General features: G+C 39.1%; 1 protein-coding gene and 1 long non-coding RNA gene across 2 annotated transcripts in view; one reads left to right on the top strand and one right to left on the bottom strand.

The window, feature by feature from the left end:
• Positions 1 to 18,102, bottom strand: part of LOC132396769 (E3 ubiquitin-protein ligase UHRF1-like) — a 151,780-nt gene extending 133,678 nt beyond the window's left edge. The window contains exon 1 of the mRNA XM_059974642.1: positions 17,748 to 18,102. Coding sequence (XP_059830625.1) covers positions 17,748 to 17,900 — 153 coding nt within the window. The 5' untranslated portion in view covers positions 17,901 to 18,102. The remainder of the gene's footprint in view (positions 1 to 17,747) is intronic.
• LOC132396770 (uncharacterized) lies at positions 16,834 to 19,714 on the top strand. Its single transcript, XR_009513109.1, has 3 exons — positions 16,834 to 17,011; positions 18,232 to 18,312; positions 19,025 to 19,714. It is a non-coding gene; the product is annotated as an uncharacterized LOC132396770 (long non-coding RNA).
• The last annotated feature ends 3,352 nt before the right edge of the window (positions 19,715 to 23,066 follow it).

Genomic DNA, 23,066 nt, shown 5'->3' with positions numbered 1-23,066 from the left:
GGGCGAGAGCAGAAAAAGTATGGAAACACTACCAGTTGGAGGTTGCCCTACAAGCCAAAAACAGTGCTGACTTGTAAATTTACTGCTTTATCTTCCCACTGCTGAGCAACATCCTGGAGTTTACTCTTAACGGTTTTGTAGTTTACCCACACCAAGGGTTGTAGACTTTCAAGAAACCAGTTCACTACTACTTTCTCCAGGGCAACCAGGGATGGACAACTAAATGCTGACTCAACCCTGCAAAGCCCATATCCCTTGGAAAAAAGTAAGTTGAAAGAAAAACTTCACAATTTTTAATTTGGACAACAAAGAGCAAATTAAAATAAAATCACAAAACACCATAAATACTTTCAGAATGAAACCCCTACATCAGGAATGGTAAGGCGGGAAAACAAGTCTGTTAAGCAGAGGGTGGGATAGTTAGAAACCAATCAGTAAAGATTGATAACATCGCCTGCTTGCTGATCATGAACACAGGTACACCACAATGCTGCATGTTTAGATCCCTGCTCTCTATATCCACACAACTGTGTGGCTAAGCACAGCTCCAATGCCATTTTCAATTTTGCCAATAACACTACCCTTGTTGGACAAATTGAAGGTTAGAAACTACTGGAACTTCAAACAGAAAGTTCAGGAGCAGTCTATCAAAGATGTTCAAACCCCTGAAAGGTTTTGATAAGAATAAGTCAGAAACTATTTGCAGTGGTGGAGTGGTCAGTACTCAAAGAGTAAAGGCATTTATCCAAATAATCGTAAGCCAATTTATATACAGCAAATTATTAATTGGCTGGCTAGGTAGTGCCACAACATCTCATTCAAAGTCAGCAAAACTAAACTGCTCTTTCCTCATTCTGATGAAGGTTCTTTGACCTGAAATGTTACTCATTTCTCTTCCCACAGGTGCAGCCTGACCTGCTGAGTGTTTTCAAAATTTATTTTTATTTCAGATTTCCAAAATCTGCAGGTTTTTTTCCATTTTCACTGAAGCACAAATTAACAAGTTTAATCAAACCATGGGCTAATTGTGTGTTGTACAAACTTCTTGAAACAGATCTGTATCATGTCTCTTCAAATTAAAATTAACTACCAATGACAAGGCATATTCATTCATGCAAATCCTGTTCCATCATTGCTACATCATCAGCATCAATTTAAAAGCATGTCCCAAATGTGTCCGTTGAACCTATTCTGCCAAAATGTAATCACGTATAAAGTACATTACAGCCCAAGTTACATTATTTCCTGTCTCTTCTGTTCACTTCAAAAAACAATCTCACATTTTTTTCTTAGAACATAATGAAGTACAAAATACGCTCTATTCTTGAATTTATGTTTCCTAACTGTACTTTATTACTGTGATCACAATCTGGAGGCATCTTTGCCACAGAGTGATCGCCAAAGATTCAACAGGCAGTGTATATATAAAAACAATACATTTATCAGGATCATTATTCTTTTCATTTACAGGTGACCATCATTTTTAATGTATCCGTGTTTGACAGAATATAAACTGTTGGATGAATGAATCAGTAGTAGGGAGCAAATGAACCACATAAATATGGACACATGATCTTGAAATGTTGCACAATTTTTTTTTGCAGATATTAAACATGCACTTCAGGATAAAGTTCTCTGAAGATCCAGTATGTGAAATATATAAATTATAGGTGTTCTGACAGATGCTCTGTTAATTATTCCCCATTTCCAAAAATCACCCAGGTACCTCATCAGAATCCTCTCATTTGACGCTGAAAACACATTAAGAAAAGCTATTTATCAGCCATGAATGTTACCTGGATCAGAAGAGATTAAAGATCTTTATTTGTCACATGTACATCAAAGCGTACAGTGAAATGTGTTGCTGCGTCAAATCAAATCAGTGAGTATTGTGCTGAGCAACCCGAAAATGTCGCCACGCTTCCGGTGCCAACATAGCATGGTCACAACTCACTAACCCTAAATATACATCTTTAGAATGTGGGAGGAAACCAGAATACCCAGAGGAAACCCATGAGATCACAGGGAGAATAAACACTACTGTGCAAAGGTCTTAGGCACCCTAGCTTTTTATATAAATTTTGTTTTAAATGTTTAACTTTTTGCCTTCTGCATTAGTGTCAGTAGAAAAGAACAAATTTTAGACTTCCAAAAACTAAATGTTAGAGAATTTTTTTGTCTTTTATTAAAAAAAAGTAACATTAAGTAATAAACCACTTTTCAAACAAAATTTGATTATCTGATAGGTATATAGCCCAGTGCACAATTAAACAAAGATAATAACAGGATGCTAATGATCAATGGCAGAATGAGTTGAATGAACTAAAAATGATTACCTGGAACAGAAACAGGTGCAGAAGGAATCAAACAGAGTAAAGGGCAACCAAACCAAAAGGTGAGGTTGTGGGAGATGTGACCATTTAACCTTCAAATCATCAATTCTTACACCATGGCAAGAGTGAGCATAGCAATTAGACAAAAAGTAGTCATCCTGATTCAGCAAGGTCTCTCCCAAGCAAAAATTTTGCAACAGTTTCAAGATTGCTGTCCAAGATCTCCTGAAGAAGCCCAAATAAAAGGGCATGGCTGAGGGCCAGAAACACAACAGAAGAGATATATATCAAACTGATATCCCTTCTAAATTGGAAGTCTAGCACTGCTATCAACTCTGAACTCACTGGAACCCAAATATATCCCTCTACAGTCTGGAGAAGTCTTGTCAGAAATGGTCTTCATGGAAGAATTGTTGCAAAAAAGTCATTCCTCCGAAATGGAAACAAAGTCAAGGGACTCACCTACACAGAAAAACACAAGGACTGGGTGGTGAACAATGGTAGCAAGTGGTCTGGACTAATGAGTCAAAATTAGAAATTTCTGGCTCATAACAGGGGGCAGTTTTTCCATAGGACAGCTGGAGAACACTACATGGATGAGAGTCTGCAGCCAACAGTGAAGCACAGTGGAGGTTCCATGCAGGTTTGGGGCTTCAAATTCTACAAATAGAGTTGATGATCTGGTCAGAATTAATTGAATCCTCAATGCTGAGAAGTACAAGCAGATTGTCATCCATCACATAAAACCAGCAGAGAGGCATCTGATCAGTCTCAACTTCATTATGCAGCAGGACAATGACCCCAAACACATGGCCATGGTCAAAAAGAACCATCTTCAGCAAAAAGAATAAGGAGTTCTGCAACAGATTATATGGCCTCCACAGAGCCCTGATCTCAACATCAGAGATTGTCTGGGATCACCTGGAGAGACTGAAGCAAGTGAGACAGCCAATGTCTGCAGAAGAACTGTGGCAAATTCTCCTAGATGCTTGGAACAACCTACCAGCCAATTTTCTTATAAAACTGCACAATAGTGTACCGAAGGGAACTGATGCAGTTTTAATGACAAATGGTACTCACACCAAATATTGATTTGATTTAGTTTATAGTGTTTTGTTTTATATTTTAAAACTTTTCATTTCAATGTTTTTGAAAGCATCTTGGTTTTACAGAATTTCATTACACATGACTAAGACTTTTACAAAGTACAGTATGGACTCCTTGCAGACAGCAATGGGAATCAAACCCTGGTCAGTGGCACTGCACTGTAATAGCATTATGCTAATCACTACTGCACAGTATTAACTATAAGGAGAAATGGGACAAGCCTGAGTTTTTACTCTGGAGTGACAGAGGCTAAGAAAAGACCTGATAGAAGCTTATAAGGTTATGAGAGGTATAGATGGTAGACAGTTAAGATCCTTTTCACAGGGTAGGAATGTCAAATATTAGAGGATACACATTTAAAGTGAGGAGGGGTTAAAATTAAAGGACACGTGTGGAGCAACTTTTGATGCCCCCACGGAGAGTGACAGGTACCAACAGCAAGCTGCCCAGGGGAAGTGGCAGGAGCAGAAGCACTGAACAATAGTATGTTTAAGACTCTGCTAGTCACAAGAATTTGCAGGAAAGGAAGAATATGGATTATATGTCAGAAGTTAATTAGTTTAATTTGACATTGTTTTCAGCACAAACACTGTGGGCTGAAATGCCTATTCCTGTATACTGACTGGTTGTGTGGTGTTGCAACAGCAGCCTCGTATTCAATGCCAACAAAACCAAGGAATTGATCCTGGGCTTCAGGGAGCTCACAACAGTCCTCACTGAGGGGTCAGTAGCGGAAAGGGTGAGTAGTTTTAGGTGTCAACATCTCAGAGGATCTGTCCCGGGAACAACACATTCAAAAATCACAAAGAAGGTATGCCGGCAGCTCTACAACAATAGGACATTGTCATTTGGTATATCATCAAAGGCTTTTGCAAATTTCTATAGGTATGCGGTGGAAAGCATTCTGACTGGTTGCTTCCTAACCTGGCATGGAGGTTCTAATGCACAGAATTGCAAGAGGCTGCAGAGAGTTGAAGACTCAGCCAGCTTAATCACAGGCACCACCCATCCCTTCATCTTCAAAGAAGAAGGTCTCCATCAAGAAAAACTCTCACCATCCAAGACATGCTCCTTTATTGGGGAGCAGATACTGGTGCCAAAGACCCACACTCAACAATTCAGGAACAGCTTCTTCCCCTCAAAATGGCCCATTAATCCCTTCTATTTGCACCATTTATTATTTTTGAAATTTATAATACTTCTATGTCTTTGGACTGTATTGCTGCTGCAAAACATATTTCATGTTGTAGCCATATAAATCTGTGATCAGGCCAAATTTGGAGTATTGTGTGTAGTTCTAGTTATGCTATCACAAGGATGCAAGATGGCGTTGACACAGCAACGTTTTACAGGCAATTCACAAAACTGCTAGCTATTCAACTAAATATACTTCTAGACTATGATCACTGCAATCCGTAGCCTGCAATTTTCCTTTGGGTGGTGTGATTCTGAACCATCTGAACAATCTAGCATTTCTGTAGTCACCTGAAGGATTTGGTAAGCTGGATTCTTGAGAATGCAGGTATGATCACAACATGCTATTGATGGGTTTGACTTGAGCCAGGTTGAAGTATCAGGCCTGGGCCCAAGAGAGAGAAACAAACCAATGTCTAACAATTTAATCTGTCTCCGTTTAAAGTGCTGAGGCCAAGGGTGGAGGACCATCTGGCCTACTCCTGGACCTACTGCAATTCATGTTCTGTGTATTATTTGTTTACTATTTTTAAAATTGTTTGCAGGATTTGTTCTTTTTTCACACATTGAATGTTTGTTAGTCTTTGTTGAGAGGTTTTCATGGCTTCTATTGTGTTTCTTTGTTCTGTGGTGCCTGCACAATGTGTCTCAAGCTGTATATGGTATACATACTTCAATAATAAATGTTGTTTGAACTTCGAAGATATAGAGGATTTAGAGAAGGTGCATGAGAGGTTCACCTGGTGAATATCTTGCCCAACCTCACATTCTATCTCATAACCTCTTATCCATGCAGCATTCAAGAATAACATCATGGATGATAAACACTATGTTCTCAATACATTGCTGTGCAGGAGACACAATCCATCATCCTGGCAGTTCTCCAAGATACCAATAACATTAGGTACCAAACTCGATTTAGAGACAAACTTCCAACCACATGCCCCACACCCACATCATCATGAAAGCCATCAACTTCCACCTTTAACATTGTTGAACTCTTCTGGCTTCAGCTCAGAATGCCATAGTTAAAGCACAGATAGAATATTATGGCTAGGTCCATCTCATCAATGATGAGTACACCAATTTACTTCCTGTGATGGAGCAATCCTAAAAGAACTGAAGCAGACTCATTAACAGGATTAACAAGGTAGTGTTCACGAGCCATTCAGAAATCTGGTGGAGAGAAAGAATCTACTCCTGAATTGTTCAGTGTGGTCTTTGGCTCCTGTGTCTCCTCCCCAATGAGAGAGCATGTCCTGAATGGTGAGGGTTTTTCATAATGGATATTTTTTTTTAATGTCAAGTTCAGAAAAACAAAGGTGATGTCATTAAAGCACCCAAAATTTTCATGGGGTAGACAATAATAATGTTTCTCTTTGGTGTTTAGAATCGGGATTCACAGTCTCAAATTAAGAGTAACTATTCAGGATCGAGGTGAGAACAAATTTCTTGACCAATGAAGCTTTGGAACTATTCAAGACAATAGATCAATAGATTACTAAATATTAAGAAAATTAAATAGTATTGAATTAGCAAAATGACATTGAATTAAGAGCAGGCACAAACAAATTGAAAGTTATAAGGAGCCAAAGCTACTGCTCTTGCTCCTTTTTCTTTTGATCTTATTATCCACTGTTAATCTTGAACTTGTCACTCCAAAGTTGCACTGAAACAAAATTTTCCAAGACTTTCCTGATTTGCACTGTTCAATCCATCTAATATCCCCATGTTTCTTGAAAAACTATTAATTTTGAAATGTTGAAGTTTGAAATTCTCTCGTATTTTCAAATATCCATAAGCTCATTATTCTTTGTTGATATAATTTCTGACAACCCTACATCTAGAAACCTACGGCACAATACAGGCCCTTCAGCCCAAATAGCTGTGCTGAACATCTCCTTACCTTAGAAATTACCCAGGGTTACCCATGGCCCCCTATTTTTCTGAGCACCATGTACCTGTCCAGAAGTCTCTTAATTAGAAGACCCTATCGTATCCGCCTCCACCACCGTCACCGGCAGCCCATTCCACACACTCACCACTCCCTGCGTAAAAAACTTACCTTGATACAACAATCTGCCAGAGGAACTCATCTGGTCAAGCATCATCAGTATTGGAAAGAAACTGTCACTATTTCAGGGTTGAAGCCTTGCTGCAGGATTTGTTGAAGTAAATCAGAGAAATAGATGAATATGAAATCGAACTTTGAGGAATAATCTTGAATTGCTGTTTTAGGGTCATGACACAAGTAGCTAAAAGTTTACAAGATCAATTGGATAATGGAAAGTTACCCTTAAATTACTGTCCAATGGTTAACAAAAATGAAAAATGTTTGTTTTTTTGCCTGAGGATGATATTGATGTATTTTATAAGCTTAGTCACATTCTGTGGCCAAGGCGACAGCTACGTAAAGTGAGATCCCATACGAGTTAATTGACCAGTAAATCCATTTTTATGTTGTTTGTTGAGAGTGAATGCTAGCCAATAATCTTTCACATCCATCACACGGCTCAAATTAATCTTTATCAGAAAAATGGCACACCAGATGCCTGAAGTGCCTACGTAGACTGTGCCCAACTCCTGCAGTACGTGGCTTGGACCCAGGTCCTCTGACTTGAGAGAGATGATTATGTCAAGCCACATAAATAAGCTGACACCACTAAAACAATGTTTGAATTTTTTTTTATGTTTCACCTTAATAATGTGAACAGATGGCACATCCCTGTTAAATGTTCTGATTGGAGCTGATATATCACAGGCTCCCTCAGCTTTTCTTAACAGAAGCACCGGAATCAGTTAAATGTCCTTATTTCATTAAATTTAGTTTTAAACTAAAAAGTAAAAGATGCAAATAAAGAATCGTTCTCAAGTCCAAGTCATGCAATACTGATTCATTGCCAATAAAATATTTCAGACAACTGGAAAGCCACATTTTCTTGAATGATTTTTCTCTTTGAAATATATCCATCACAACAGTCTACTGCATTTACATACAGTGCTTATAAAAAGTATTCTCTCCCCCCCCGAAAGTTTTCATGCTTTATTGTTTTACAACATTCACCCACAGTGAATTTAAATTGGCTTTTTCATCGCTGAGCAACAGAAAGAGACTCTTTCATGTCAAAGTGAAAAAAGATCTCTACCAAGTGATCTAAATTAATTACAAATATAAAACAAAAAACAATTGATTGCTTAAGTTTTCACCTCCCCATTTAATATGACACACAAAAATTATCACTGATGCAGCCAATTTATTTTAGAAGTCATATAACTAGTTAAACTGAAATCTGTTTTTGAAGACCTGTGTACAATTAGGGTGTTTCAATTGATTGCAGTAAAAATGCCCCTGTATCTGGAAGGTCCAACTGCTTGTGAGTCACTATCCTGGCAAAAACTAAACCATGAAAACAAAAGAACACTCCAAGTAACTCCGCGAAAAGGCTACTGAAAAGCACAAGTCAGAGATGGACGCAAGAATATTTCCAAGTCACTGAAAATCCCTTGGAGTAAAGTCAATCATCAAGAAATGGAAAGAATACAGCTCAGCTGTAAATCTGCCGAGAGCAGGCTATCCTCAAAAACTGAGTGACCGTGCAACTGTTGGCCAGGTGCTTCACCAGTCGCAGCTTTATGGGAGAGTGGCTAAGAGAAAGCCACTATTGAAAAAACACTCACATGAAATTTCAGCTGGAGTTTGCCAGAAGGCATGGGGGAAACTCTGAAGTCAGCTGGAAGAAGGTTCTATGGTCTGATGAAACCAAAATTGAGCTCTTTGGCCATCAGGCTAAATGCTATGTTGTCATAAGCCATCATCAAAAACACACCATCCCTACCATGAAGCATGGTGGTGGCTACATCATGTTATGGGGATGCTTCACTGCAGCAGGCTCTGGAAGACTTGTGAAGGTAGAGAGTATAATGAATGTAGCAAAATACAGGGAAATCCTGGTTGGAAACCTGATGCAGTCTGCAAGAGAACTGCAACTTGGGAGATTTGTTTTCCAGCAAGACAATGACCCCATGCATAAAGACAAAGATATAAAGGAATGGCTTAAAAACAACAAAGTTAATGTCCTGAAGTGGCCAAGTCAGAGTCCAGACCTCAATCCAATTGAGAACTTGTAGCTGGACTTGAAATAGGCTGTTCACTCATGATCCCCATGCAATCTGACAGAGCTTGAGCAGCTTTATAAAGAATGGGGAAAATGCAGTGCCCATATGTGCAAAGCTGATACAGAGATCTATCCAAACAGACTCAAGGCTATAATTGCTGCCAATGGTGCATCTGCTAAAAACTGGCTTGAAGGGGTTGAATACTTATGCAACCAATTATTTTGTGTTTTATATTTGTAATTAATTTAGATCACTTGGCAGAGATCTGTTTTCACTTTGACACAAAATAGTCTTTTTCTGTTGAGTGTCAAAATAAACCAAATTAAATCCACTGTGATTCAATGTTGTAAAACAATAAAACATGAAAACTTCCAGGGGTGGGGGTGAATACTTTTAGTAGTCACTGTAACAATCCCCATACACTTCCCTCAGCATGTAACTGGTAAGTTATTCCTTATTTACAGAACATATTGGCAAAGATATACACAACCAAAAGCAAAAGACAGCACTGCCCCATCTGACATTTGTAAATTTATGACCTAACACAAAACTGCTGCATGCTTAGCTAAAGTATTATCTTCTGCAGTATACCCAAAATTTAATCTTTTATTGTCCTGTCTTCATTGAAGTAATTTCTCAAAAGTACACACCAAAGTGAGTCACAATAGTAAAGGGCAGCACTTTATTTCTCTTCTTGACAGCATCCAAGCTTGTTTACATTCGTTTCAAGGTTTGGTATAAGCAATTGTGTTGAATCCTCACCACAATCAGCACTCACGATGCTTTAAATGATGACATAATGAGTCAATATTGAATAGTTTCTATTGATAGTTAAGGATTAAATCTTGATCAAGATAAAATTCACAGCTCAACATATGACAGGCAGTCCTGGTGGGTAATGTGCTCAAAGCAATCCCAACTTCCCCTTGACCAGGAGGAATTACTCAACAGCACAAGGCCATAAAATTCTCAGGAACCCTGCTTTCAAATTCAGATCTCTTGGAAAAATAGATCCATGCAATTCTACGCCAAAAAAGCATCCCAAAGAGGTGTCCTGATGAAGCTCCTTAATCTGGGTCCCTTTCTTATATTGTTGTACTGAACAAAACTGTATATATTTCTGCACTTCAAATGAATTCTTTATAGGTCTAGATATCTTGTTGTATCAGAACAGTGTTGTATCACAAGATCAAAATATTACTTCCTCTACCCAACCACCTTGAATACTAGTTGTACTTCAGTAACGGTCACCTCATCTTTGACCAGCTGGTGCAGGAGGTCTCAGAGTCCTGAACATAAGTCCTGGCCATATCACCCCCACCCCCCCCCCCCAGGGTGGGAGGGAATTTCTCAGTGGATGATTCAGAGGGTGGTGGGGGAGGGGATGCTTGGTTGCGGGGGGGGGGCAGCTGAAGGATTACAGACTTCATTTAAGAAATGAATTACTTATTATAAGCATTTGACCTCCAGTGCCTCATAAATGATTACAATGATCACGTAATAGCCTCATTTCTCGCTAAAGCACTGTTCACTAAGACTCTGCTCAAAGCACGTTATGGTTGTTGGAAAAACAATGTGACACTTCCACATTTGCCATGACAAGGATTCCTGTTAATTAGAGTATGGTATTCAATGGGGTAAAGTTAAGAATCTGCCCTTTCAAATGATCTTAATCACATTTCTCTAGCCCACTGCCTGACCAAGTTATCACTGCCCCACTTTATGTACCGTCAGGCAGAGTCAGGTTTTACCTGAGCTATGATGACATAATAACTTTCCCATTTATTGATCCCAGTGCTGGATGTTGGACTTAAACAATAGTGATTGACAGTGGTCATTAATCCATAATGAAAATGGCAGAAACAGACCAAACAAATAAGAAATGCAGACATAATCATGTGGAGCATCTGAAATATGGATTTATACCAGCATCAATTTGTTATTTGCAAGGGGACTAGAAACAGATACAAAGGGGGAGTCAATATTTCTGGTTGTTGAGCATTTTTTTTAAAAAGAGAAAGACATTCTGCTCACCAACTTTCTTGGCTTGTACAGTAGATGGGATACCATCAATAACAGGACACTACCGTGGGTTATTACTTTCATGAAAGAAGCCTTATTTAATGTATTTACCAATTTGCCACAAAAAGATCAAATGCACAAATCATTAAATACTTTAATCACAGCAGTAAATAAAATCAAGTTCCAAGCTCTCAATTCTCAACTGTTTTGAGAGCATTATATTGAGAATAATGAACAGTTTGAACACTTGCTGTTGCACGCAGAAGTCAGATGGCTTTCAAAAAGAAACTCCTGAGACACTGTGTTTTTTGAAACTGTGATAAAAATTTTTGAAAACTCAAATGCTTCATTCAGTAATTGACTCAAGAGTTTTAAGGTTGACATTGCTTATTTGTCAGAATTATTTGCAAAGCTTAATGAAGTCAATCTTCAATTGCAGGGAAATAATGTGAATCTTATCAAAGTCAAATCAGTCTTCTCCACGTTTCTGTCCAAGTTAACTCTATTTAAGTGCAAAACTGGCCATCACAACCTTTTCAAATTTACGAGCCTCTCTGAGTTGGAAGAGAAAGAAAGAATCCCAAATGATCTTCAAGGAAACTGTGTCCACTCGGGTGAGATGCTTAAGACGCACCAGAGAGATTTCAGGATCTTCTCTCGATCCAAATTGGGTAATAAATCCATTTGTAACACTTGTAAAGAAGAATTAACAGGATCATCACCTTCATTATGTGCCGTGTCGTATGATGTAGGCAATCATGGTCTTTTTAATCTGAGAAGATCTAATAAGCTTTTCAAAACTTTTGCCTGTCCATCCCTTAATATAATTCATGAACGTCATGCGCTGTTGACTGCGACTTTTTCTTCCATCTATTTTTCCCGTCACTGCGAGATGTTTGAGCTTCTTTCCTCAGTGCACGTCCCAGAAATTCCAGATGCCATTTCCTGATTGATATCAGCTCTCTTCTTATTCCAGCTTTTTGCAACACTTCCTCATTTGTTACTGTCCCTCAATATTTTTGTCATTCTTCTCAAAAATTATATTTCTGCAGCTTCAAGTCTTCCTTCATTTTGCTTTGATATTGTCCAACATTTGCTTCCACATGTTAGTGTGGGATGAACCTAGCACCACTACACTGAGTTCTGTGTTCATAGAAATTATGTAATTCTTTATTATCTTGCTGAAATGTTCAAAGGTGCATTTAGCAATCCCAATCCTCCTCCTAATTTTAACATCAGCCCTACCATCAAATGTTATCGTGCTCCCTAAGCAATTGTTTCATTGTCCACCTTCAGTTCGTATTTCTAGTCATAGAGTCAAAGAAAAGTACAGCACTGAAACAGGCCCTTCGGCCCATCTAGTCTATGCCAAAACCATATAAACTGCTTACTCCCATCGACCTGCACTGAGCCCATAGTCTTCCATACCCCTACCATTCATTTACCCATCCAAACTTCTCTTAGAAGTTGAAATCAAGTTCGCTGACAGCTCCTTCCACACTCTCACTATTCTCTAAGTGAAGAAGTTTCCCATCAAGTTCTCCTTAAACTTTTCACCTGTCACTCTTAACCCATTGCCTCTAATTGTAGTCCCACCCAACCCCAGTGGAAAAAGCCTTCTTGCGTTTACCCTATCTGTACCCCACATAATTTTGTATAGCTCTGTATAATCTCCTCAGCGTGTTCTACTGTATATTCGAAGGGAAACTGTCCTAACCTATTCAGTCTTTCCTTGTAACTCCAGTTCTCCAGACCTGGCAACATAAATTTTCTCTGTATTCTTTCAACCTTTTTTACACCTTTCCTGTAGGTAGGTGACCAAACAAGGCCTCACCAACACCTTATACAATTTCAACAGAACATCCTATCTCCTGCAGTCAATACTTTGATTTATGAAGGCCAATGTACCAAAAACTCTCTTTATGACTCTATCTACCTGTGACACCACTTTCAATGAATTATGGACCCGTATTCCCAGATCTTTTTGTTCGACCACACTTCTCAGCGCCCTACCATTCCCTGGTTTGTCCGACCAAAGAGCAACACCTCACACTTGTCTGCACTAAATTCCACCTGCTTCTTCACTGACCACTACACCCCCATTCTTGGTGTCATCTGCAAATTCACTGATCCAGTTAACCACATTGTCATCCAGCTGACAAACAACAATGGACCTAGCATTCCACTAGTCACAGGCCTCCAGAGAAGAAACCATCTGCTACCACTCTGGCTTTTTCCACAAAGCTAATGTCTAATCCAATTCATTACCTCATCATGAATGCTGAGCGACTGAAACTTCTTGACCAAACTCTCATGCAGGACCTGTCATGTGCCTTGCTAAAGTCCATGCAGATAACATCCATAGCCTTGCCTTCATACATTTTCTTAGTAACTTCCTCGAAAATCTCAGCAAGATTCTTTGGACATGACCTACCACACACAAAGATATGCTGACTATCCTTAATCAGTTCATGTCTATCCAAATATGGATATATTTGGTCCCTTAGAATACCTTCCAATAACTCTACCACTGTTGATGTCAAGCTCAGCAGCCTATAATTTCCTGTATTTTCTGTATTTCTTTCTTCTTTGTAACAACCACACATTCGGTCTTTTTACAGTTGATAGTCAATCCTCTCTTTGCACTTTAACAGTTTTATCGAGTACTTCTTGGAACTTCTCTTTAAAAGTAGAAATTAACAGGAAGGATGAGGAAAAACTGATCTCATCACAAAATGGCTTTGAGCTGAAGCGAAGGTTCAAAAAAAAATCATATCAGGACTTTGGCTGCAGAAAGAACTCTCTAATCACTATGCTGCATTGAGAAAAAAGGTCAAAATGTTCTTTATTGCCTTTCCAACATCATACTTAGTGGAGAGTGGTTTCAGTACAGTCACCCACCCAACTTCTTTCAAAGCCACAAAACACATTGCAAAGTAGTGAACATGGGAGATCTGAGAGACCTTCTGAGTGACATTCAAACCGATATTGAAAAGATGACGCCACTGCACCAAGCCTATCCATCTCATTAAAAAGTTAAAAAGCAAGAAGTAGTGAATAGTTGAATCAGAATCTGGTTTAATATAACTGGCATATGTCATGAAATTTGCTGTTTTGCAGTAGCAGTACATTGCAATACATAATAATTAAAACCATTAATAGTACTGGGCTACTAATGTATGCTCTAAAATTGTTGTTAAAAATAGGTTCACTGTAATTAAATACTATAATTTTATTTGTAGCTTTAAACAGATTTTTTTGGCAATTATTTGTCACTGCTTTGAATCTGCAGTTCCTATTTTCTTTCACTAAATATTGTAAATCGAATTTCTTTATGGCTTTTATGTGATGGCCGGAAAGGGAGAGGAGGGGCTGGGGAGCCAAGGGAGGCAGTATCTCAAAAAGGTCTGGGAACCACTGGTCTGTGTGGATGGATTCTAACCTCTAACTTCTACGATGCTTCTTTATCTTACATTATACAAATTGTTCTGCATATTAAAGTAAAATGTTGCAAGATTTCCATTTTTATTTTTTCCAACATACTGCCTTATAATTATAACCATATAATTCAGTTTCCAAAAGCTGTACAGGTACATCATACATTTATCTGCAGCACCTAGTCCAATTTGGAAAATTCCATTGCATAAAAATCTGCAGTGAACAACTCTGCACACCAACAAAATGGAAACTTCAGTTACTTAAGCTGGTTGGATAGGTGAATTCATGAACATACATGAAAAAGGCCCCCTTCTGGCAACCCAAGCAGTAATGAAAAATGTAGTAATTTGATTAAAGTGAGCACCACAGTGCCTCCTTTAAGAATGCCAGCAACAAAATAAACAATTCCAAAGATAGTTGAAGCAAATGAACAGAGTGAAAGGAATATCACATCATAAAACCTCATTTGCTTTCTTGTAAAAGTACTGATGCTACAATCTAGTTCTATGTACCTGTAACAACATAACCATCTTCAGTGTTGTGCATACATAACCAAATAACTATCTTCCACTCTGCATCCAAGTTCTCAGGTGCATTGCTTTTAAATCAGAGCAGAACGTAATACAAAACATGGTTTGCAAATAATCAAACATCTTTCACCAGTGCTCTCTCCCACAACTCATTTAAACCACATTACATATTGCTAAAAGTAACACCCCCAGAATGAAGAGATATTTATCAGTATTTACAAACAAAACATTCAGCATGTCTGGGAGCATCCATAGAAAGAGAACAATGTTTCAGGTTTCCTTCTTTCTCAGTTTTATAGACTTTAACTTGAAACACTATTTCTTTTTCCACTGATTGTCATCTAACTTGATTCAATATTTTGGTGAGGTGATGAGGGTGATTTTTGAAGGTAGTGCTGTGGATGTTGTCTACATGTATTTTAGTAAGATGCTTGTGAAAGTCCCACATGGGAGGCTCATCCATAAAATCAAGCTGCACGTGATCCATGGTGAACTGGCCATTTGGATTTAGAACTGCCTTGCACTTGGAAGACAAAGGGTAGTGGTTGAAGGGACTTGAAGCTGAAAGTCTGTCATTAGTGGTGTTCTGCAGTGATCTGTACTTTGGATCTCTGCTGTTTGTAATGTATGTATATGACCTGGATGAAAATGTCAATGGGTGAGCTAGTGAGTTTGTGGATGATACGAAAATTGGTTGTGTTGCAGATAGCATAAAAATTGGCAAAGAATACAACGGGATAAAGATCAGTTAGAGATACAGGCAGGTGTAATTTATCCCGGCCAAATGTGAAGCTCTGTACCTGGGCAGGGGGGATGTCAAATGCAAAGAGACAGTACACTATAAAAAGTAAGATCCTTAAGAGTTGATGAGCAGAGAGATCTTGGGGTCCAGGTTCAAAGCTCCCTGAAAGTGGCTATGCACGTTGATAGGATAAGGCATATGGCCACTTGCCTTTATTAGACCAGGCATTGGGTTCAAAAGTCAGAAAGTTATGGCGTAGCTTTATAAAACTCTAGTTAGGACATATCTGAAGTACTGCATACAATCCTGGTCAATCCATTATAGGAAGGATGTTGAAGCTTTGGAGAGAGTACAGAAGAGGTTTATCAGGATGTTGCCTGAGGGTGTGTGCTGTCATGAGATGTTGGACAACTTGGTTTGCTTGTTCTGGAGTGGCGGAGGCTGAAGAGAGATCTGATAGAGGTTTATAAGGTAGAGTCAACAGACAATATCTTTTTCCAAGGGTTGAAATGATTAATACTGGTGGACATGCATTTAAGGTCAGAGAGTGTAACTTCAAAGGAAATATGAGGAGCAAGTGGTTTCTTTAAACACAAAGAGTGGTGGGTACCTAGAACGAGCTGCCTGGGGTGATAGTAAAGGCAAAAACATCAGAGGTTTTTAAGAGACATTTAGATAGGCACATGAATGTGAGGAAAATGGAAAGATATGGACACTGTGCAGGCAGAAGAGATTAGTTTAGTTGGCTGTTTGATTACTAATTTAATTGGTTCAGCACCACATTGCAGGCCAAAGCAATCCTGTGCTATACCATTCCATGATTATTTCAGATTTTTGACATTTGCAGTTTTTCTTTATTTTCATGTTTATTCAGTGCATTGCTTAACACGTTCAACTTTTTTTACTCACCCTAATCCAACTATTAACTGGAACTGGGGGAAATCAGACCTAACGTAACTTGCATACGTAAAATCACAAAAGCTGCAGATGCTAAAAATCTAAATAGAAATAGATGGAAACACTCAGTAGGTCAGGCAGTTCCGAAGGAAGATCTTCGACCCAAGGCTTTAACTCCGTCTTATTCTCCACGGATACCGCCTCAACTGCAGTTTTTCCATCATTTTCTGTTTTACTAATGTGATGTTTATGAATGAGCAGAAATACAAGCTATGCACACGGATAATTTCTGATGTAATCTGCCCAGAATGCTCAAGATGATCACGTGTTGGGGGAAAAGACTTTTTCTACGACTCCCCAGTTTGGAAATTCACTGTTGCACAAAAAAAGTGGGGGGAAACTACCAAGCGAGATGTTCAAGTTTCTCGTCCTATGAAGGAATCCAGACTAATGTGTTGATTACATTTTGGAACGGATTTAGTTTCCAGTCTAGCCTCGCTCCCACCCTCTGACCGGGGAAGGAGAAGCCAGCTCCGAGTCTGGGGAAGTGGGGGGTTGGGGACAAGGCTTTCGCAGCAGACGACCTGCTAGAGGGCGACATGAGCAGTAATCTCCCCAACAGGAGCCCCAGGGTACAGTACATATTCCGTGCGATGACTCGGGTACCGCACATTTACAAGGCCCCTCAGATTAGCCCGCCGAACATGTCGAGTGTTCCCGTTTTCCTTTTAAGTAATCCGCCTAACTGGTTTTATTAACATCGGACGGAGAGATTAATAACCGAGAGATTCAACAGCCCCGCAGTAGAGCGGCTACTGCTGTTTCATTCTAACATCAGGAAATGGGCCAGCCACCACACACCCCATTTTCCAATAGTTCCCGCCGCTCATCTCCCCCTACGCCCTCCTCCGGGCCTGTGCTTGAACATGTTGAGCCAGGTCCCGGGCAGAGCAGCGAGTAATTCCGCTGCTCGGATCGACTCGGCATGCTTGGAGCAGTGCCCGAGGGATCAGGGGAACTGGTTCGGGCCGTCCTATACAACACCAGCACCGGGAGAACCATCCTGTACCCTCCACTGCAAATAAAGCCCCACAAGCCAGTTACTCTGTTCTGAATGCAGACTAAATTACAAAAAAATAACAAGACGAAAAACAACAATTTGCATTTTGCGCTGAATTGCTTCCCTTCCTCAATCCTTGTCTTGCTGAAAGGAATGTCGTAGCAACCAGTCGCATATTCATGACCGGCTGCAATGGGGGGGGGGGTAAAATATCCTTGTTTTGGGGGCTACATTGTAGTTAAACAGGAAGCAAAAGCGTTTTCAGTGCATCTCGCTGGTTCTTTGGAGGGGGTTTATTTCGCATTTACCTGCTTGCCTCTATAAAACAGACGCTGACACTCGGGGTTCACATTGAAGCTCTCTTGGATCTTTAACCTCAGCGACTCAATTTTGGTCAATCTGGATAGATCGTCTATGCAGCGGGTTTGCTTGCCGTCGATAGTCCGCACTTGAATCCACATCTTTCCTCCGCTCTTCCTCTTTTAACCCAAAGCAAAACAATAAAATGGAAAGAATACCATCAGCCCTACAACCGGTTACAGGCGAAAAGGGAGGGAAAAATTAAACTGGGAATAAGATTTTTTTTAAAAAAACACAAAAATCTCCTCCTCTTCCTGCTGCGGCTAATAGTCTCTGTGTTGTTTACTGAACTAGGAACAGGCAGACACACATGGGTTCACGGCGCGCCAAGCAAATCTCGCGAACATATGATAATTAATTCTAGATGGGGGGGGGGTGCAATCGAGAGAGAGAAAAATAAAGAATTCATTTTCGGTCTTTCAACTTTTTCAGATGTATTCTCCCCCTCAAAACAAATGAATGAAATAGTGCCTGTCACCGAGGGCGGGACAACGGTACTCCCTCGATCATGAGGTAAATTACTTGCCCCTCTGGTTCGCTCTGGGCTGTGATCTCGTTTCGGGTTACCGGGCTTTTGCTTTTGGCGGGCTGTGGGGAAAAAAAAACAAAAATATTTCGCTTATTCTTGCCAATCACTATTATTTTTTTTAAAGTTTTAGCCGATTATCTATAAATCTTGCAAAGAAAAACAGACTTGTTTGAGTCTATTCCTCTTCTCCAACACTTTGGATGATATGTTCACCCTGAAATGTTTGAAACGTACTGTTGCAGAAGGGATTAAATGTGAGGTTTCATTTTCATATGCCCTGCTGAATTCAGTGTAAGGTCAATCAGCCGATAGGGAAAGTGTGAATTCTGCTAACCCATCCAATGAATGCTAAAATACATGGAATTGAAATGAAATATTCTTTTATAAAACGTGTGATATTGTTTGTAAACGCCCCAAAGTGCTTTACGAGAGCCTGGGGAAGAACAAGCAGGGTTTTTTTTAAATTTGGGTAGAATATTCCAGAATGTAAGGGCACTCCTAGTACAGTATGTCAATATCATCCCCCACATGCACACTAGCTCATTATCGAGTTGAGAAGATGCAGCTGCAGGCTTGGGTTCTATGTATCTTGTTTCTAAGCAACACTCTTTCTTGTGTATTTCATTGTTGAAAATTTTAACTGCATTATACTCTTAATTTCAAATTTTCTGCTTAATGTTTGTCTTACGTTTTGAGGATCTCTCCATTTTCAACAACCGTAATATTTTCAATAAAGACTGCAGTAGACTGCAGATGCTGGAATCTGGAGCAACAAAGTGCTGGATGACCTCAGAAGGCCAGGCAGTGTATATGGAAGGAAGTGGACAGTCAACATTTCGGGCAGAGACCTTTCATTGGGAATGAACATTTGCTACATCTTCATTGACAGTAGCCTGAAGTACCACACCACCCAGTTCAAGAATAGCTAATTCCTTCAACCCTTTGGTTCCTGAACCAATCTGCACAACCCTAATCACTACCTCTGCACCATTACCATTTTTCACTACAATGGGCTTTAGTTTGTTGTTCCAATTGTATTCTTTCTTGTAAAAGCTGTATAATATGCATTTGATTAATCCTCGTGGATGCTCATAGTTGATGCTGTATCACTGTAGGTTTGATGCTGTATCACTGTAGGTTTTTCATTGTGTGTGTGTGTGTGTTGGACCCATTATCTAAGAAAGGATGTGGTAGCATTGGAGAGGGTCCTGGGGAAGTTCATGAGAATGATTCCGGGAATGTAAGTGTTAACATATAGAAGGCATTTAATAGCTCTGGGCCTGCATTCACTGGAGTTTAGACTTTAGAGGAATAAGGGGGATCTCATTGAAAACTATCAAAAATTGAAATGTCTAGATAGAGTGTATGTGGAGAACCTGTTTCCTGTAGTGGACCAGGGGAACTGCCTCAGGATAGAGGGACATCCATTTAAAGCAGAGGTGAAGAGAAATTTCTTTAGCCAGAGGATGTTGAATCTGTGGGCCAATTAAACAGCTGCCCCAATTAGCTAAAGTTTCATGGCAATAGTTAAATACATAAAAAGACAAACTACCATTTAACAGAGTAACAAATTATGTAATTAAATTAAATACTGAACAAATTAGAACATGATCAATAGACTACAGTGCTATAAAACTTTGTCTTAGTTCCTAATAGCTATCAACAGCGAAATTCATCCAGTGTATACAATGAACAAATTCAGCGATGAGACTTAGTACAGATAATGGACTGTTCATACAATGCTATTGAATATTGCACACTCCAAATCTTCATTTCCATTATAAAATTCAAGATGAATTTTTGTAGTTTCTTTGTAAATTCTTTGTAGTTCTTAACTTGTTGAAGTAGTGAAATTGTTTCGTTTTCACTCCCAGCCATCTCAGGCATCTCCAAGCTTGAAGTAAATGTCAGCAAAATAGTTCAGAATTGTCTTACAGGTTATATCTTGCCAACTATTAGTGACAAAAGCACTGCTTTTTGAACAGAAACATGTACTGTAACTGACACTATTTTAAAACTGTTAGCTCAAAACATGGTGTAGCATCTAACGCCCACACACGTGTGCACAACTGACACCAGTTAGAACTGGTTTGGCAACAGTCTCCTGCCCTCAATGAAGTGGCATAGTTTTCCAAACAAATGAAGGATATCCCAGCAATTTTCTCGAATCCGCACCAATCATCAAACACATATTTGCACAAATCCTTCATTAATCCTGTTTTTTTATTTACCCCATATTCCCATCAATTTCCCTACATACTACCACTCAACTACACAACAGGGACAATTTACAGTAATTAATTAATCAACCAAACTGCCCATCCTTGGAATACACACCAAAAAAACCTTGAGTACCTGGAGGAAATCCAAGTGAACATGCAAACATCACACAGACAGCCCTCAAGTTCAGATATGAGATGTGATTCAGTGGCTCTGTCACTTGTGATTCTTTTTAAACCAATATTGTCAGACTGCTATTACCATTCCCCCAACTGAACAAAGCTTAAATGCTTTGCTCAGTTATGGTCATGGTTGGGTTACGGTTACAATTATAGTTAGAATGTAAAGCCATATTCTAATATCTTAAAATCGTGCAGCACCTATGGCATCCTCTTCCTGGTGGTAATTTCTATAGTTTGAAGCAGGTCACAGCCCGTGGGCAGATGTAACTGAAACTCAATTTGATATTTCAATGCAATATGAAAGAAATGTGCTGGCTGAGGTTCAAAGTAGACATAAAAGATTGAGAAGGAGCACTTTATAGACCAACAGTTATTTGTCAACCAACAGCATTTAATAAATTAGTGGCTATTAACTCCAAAATCTATAGCAATGATCAGAGGACCAAGTATAATATATCCAACTTTGCTGATATTAAGGAGCAGACTGTCAGAGGACACAGAGAGCCTTAAGGGGGTTATAGACAATTTAAATGTATGTGTAATAACAGCAGGTAGAAGAAATACAGGTTTCCCCCACTATCCAAAAGTCGAGCATTCCTATGAAACCTTTTATAAGCCAAAATGGTGTAAAGTGAAGAAGCGATTACCATTAATTTATATGGGGAAATTTTTTGAGCGTTCCCAGACCCAAAAAATAACCAACCAAATCATACCAAATAGCACATAGAACCTAAATAACACTAACATATAGTAAAAGCAGGAATGATATAAAAGTACACAGCCAATATAAAATAGAAATAATGTATGTACAGTGTAGTTTCATTTACCAGAATCAGGAAGATATAGCCAAAACCAATTTGTAGAAAAAAATCAGCACCTACGCACATGCGCACACACCTGCCCGCATAAGACGTCCTGGTCATGGTAGTTTTTCTCAGGATAAGCACAAGTTTAAAGTAGGCGCCTTTTTTCATAAAAGTGAAAATCCTCTTCAGATTTCTTTCAGTTAGTGAAAACAGTTAATAATGTAGGTCTTTTGTGAAAGTGAAGTGGCGTAAAGCGAACTTGTGTAAAGCGGGGGACACCTGTAAGCCATTTACTATGGTGGTAAGAAACAGAAAGATCTTTTAAAGGATGGAAGATAGAAAAAATATTACTGCTCAGAGGGGCCTGATACAAGAACCACTAACATCTCTGCAGGCAGTTACAAGGACAAACATAAGAGATTCTGCGAATGATGGAAATTTACAGCAACACAAACAAAATGCTAGAGGAACTCAGCAAGTCAGGCAACATCTGTCGAGGGGAATATGTCATCTTTTTGAATTTCCTCCGTAGATGCTGCCTGACTTGCTAAGTTCCTCTGCATTTTTGTGTGTGTTGCAGCTGAAAAGCAAACAGTGTATTGTGCTTTGTTGGAAAAATATCTAAACTCCAGAGAAGAGCTATGATGTGTCTACATGTGGTAAATTGTGTACAGATCTGGTCTAGAAAGGATATACAGTAGATTCCAATTAATTAGGCCATCAGTTATCGGGCTGCCGCTTACTTGGGACAACTCTCAAAGACCAAAAATTAAATCAAGAAAATAGCTGGGCTTCCCTTTGTTTATATGGCACACTACACCACTTAATTGGGACTGGAGACTGTTGGTGAACAGTATCTAACTAGCATCAGTTGCATGCATTTGTGTGGTCATTAGACACTACATCGTGCTTCGAGCAAACAGTTTTTAAATAGCTTCAGTTGCATGTGTTTGTTTTCAAAAAGCAGTGGCTTTATTATTGATAGTTGGCAAAAAAATAAGCAGTAAGTCAATTCAGAACTGTTTTCTCTCTGCGGTTTTTAAGCTTTCAGGCTTGGAGTTGCCAAAAATGGTCAGGAGTGACAGGAAACAATTTCACCACTTCAACAAGTTGGGAACTATGAAGAGTTTGAAGGTATAAACAATCTTCTTGAATGTTACATGAAAATGAAGATTTGGAGGATGCAGTCGTCAAACTGCATTGTATGAAAGCAGTCTGTTATCTGCATTAGGAGTCTATGCTGATTTTGTTCATTCAGGCAATCAAAAAAATCCTGGCAGCATATACTGGATGAATTCCTCTGTCGATAACTATTAGGAACTAATACATAGTTTTATAGTACGGTAGTAGTATTGGTAGTGTTCTAATTTGTTCTGTATTTCATTTAAATAAATAATCTGTTACTCAGTTTGTCTTTTTTTATACCTTTTTGACTATTTCTATGGAACTACCAGCTAATTAGGGCAGCCACTTAATTGAGCCAAAATCTACTGGTCCCATGTGTCCCAATTAACCAGAATCCACTGTTCT

Source organism: Hypanus sabinus, chromosome 7, assembly GCF_030144855.1.
Source record: "Hypanus sabinus isolate sHypSab1 chromosome 7, sHypSab1.hap1, whole genome shotgun sequence".
Lineage (NCBI taxonomy): Eukaryota > Metazoa > Chordata > Chondrichthyes > Myliobatiformes > Dasyatidae > Hypanus > Hypanus sabinus.
This window is presented reverse-complemented; position numbering and strand designations above follow the sequence as displayed.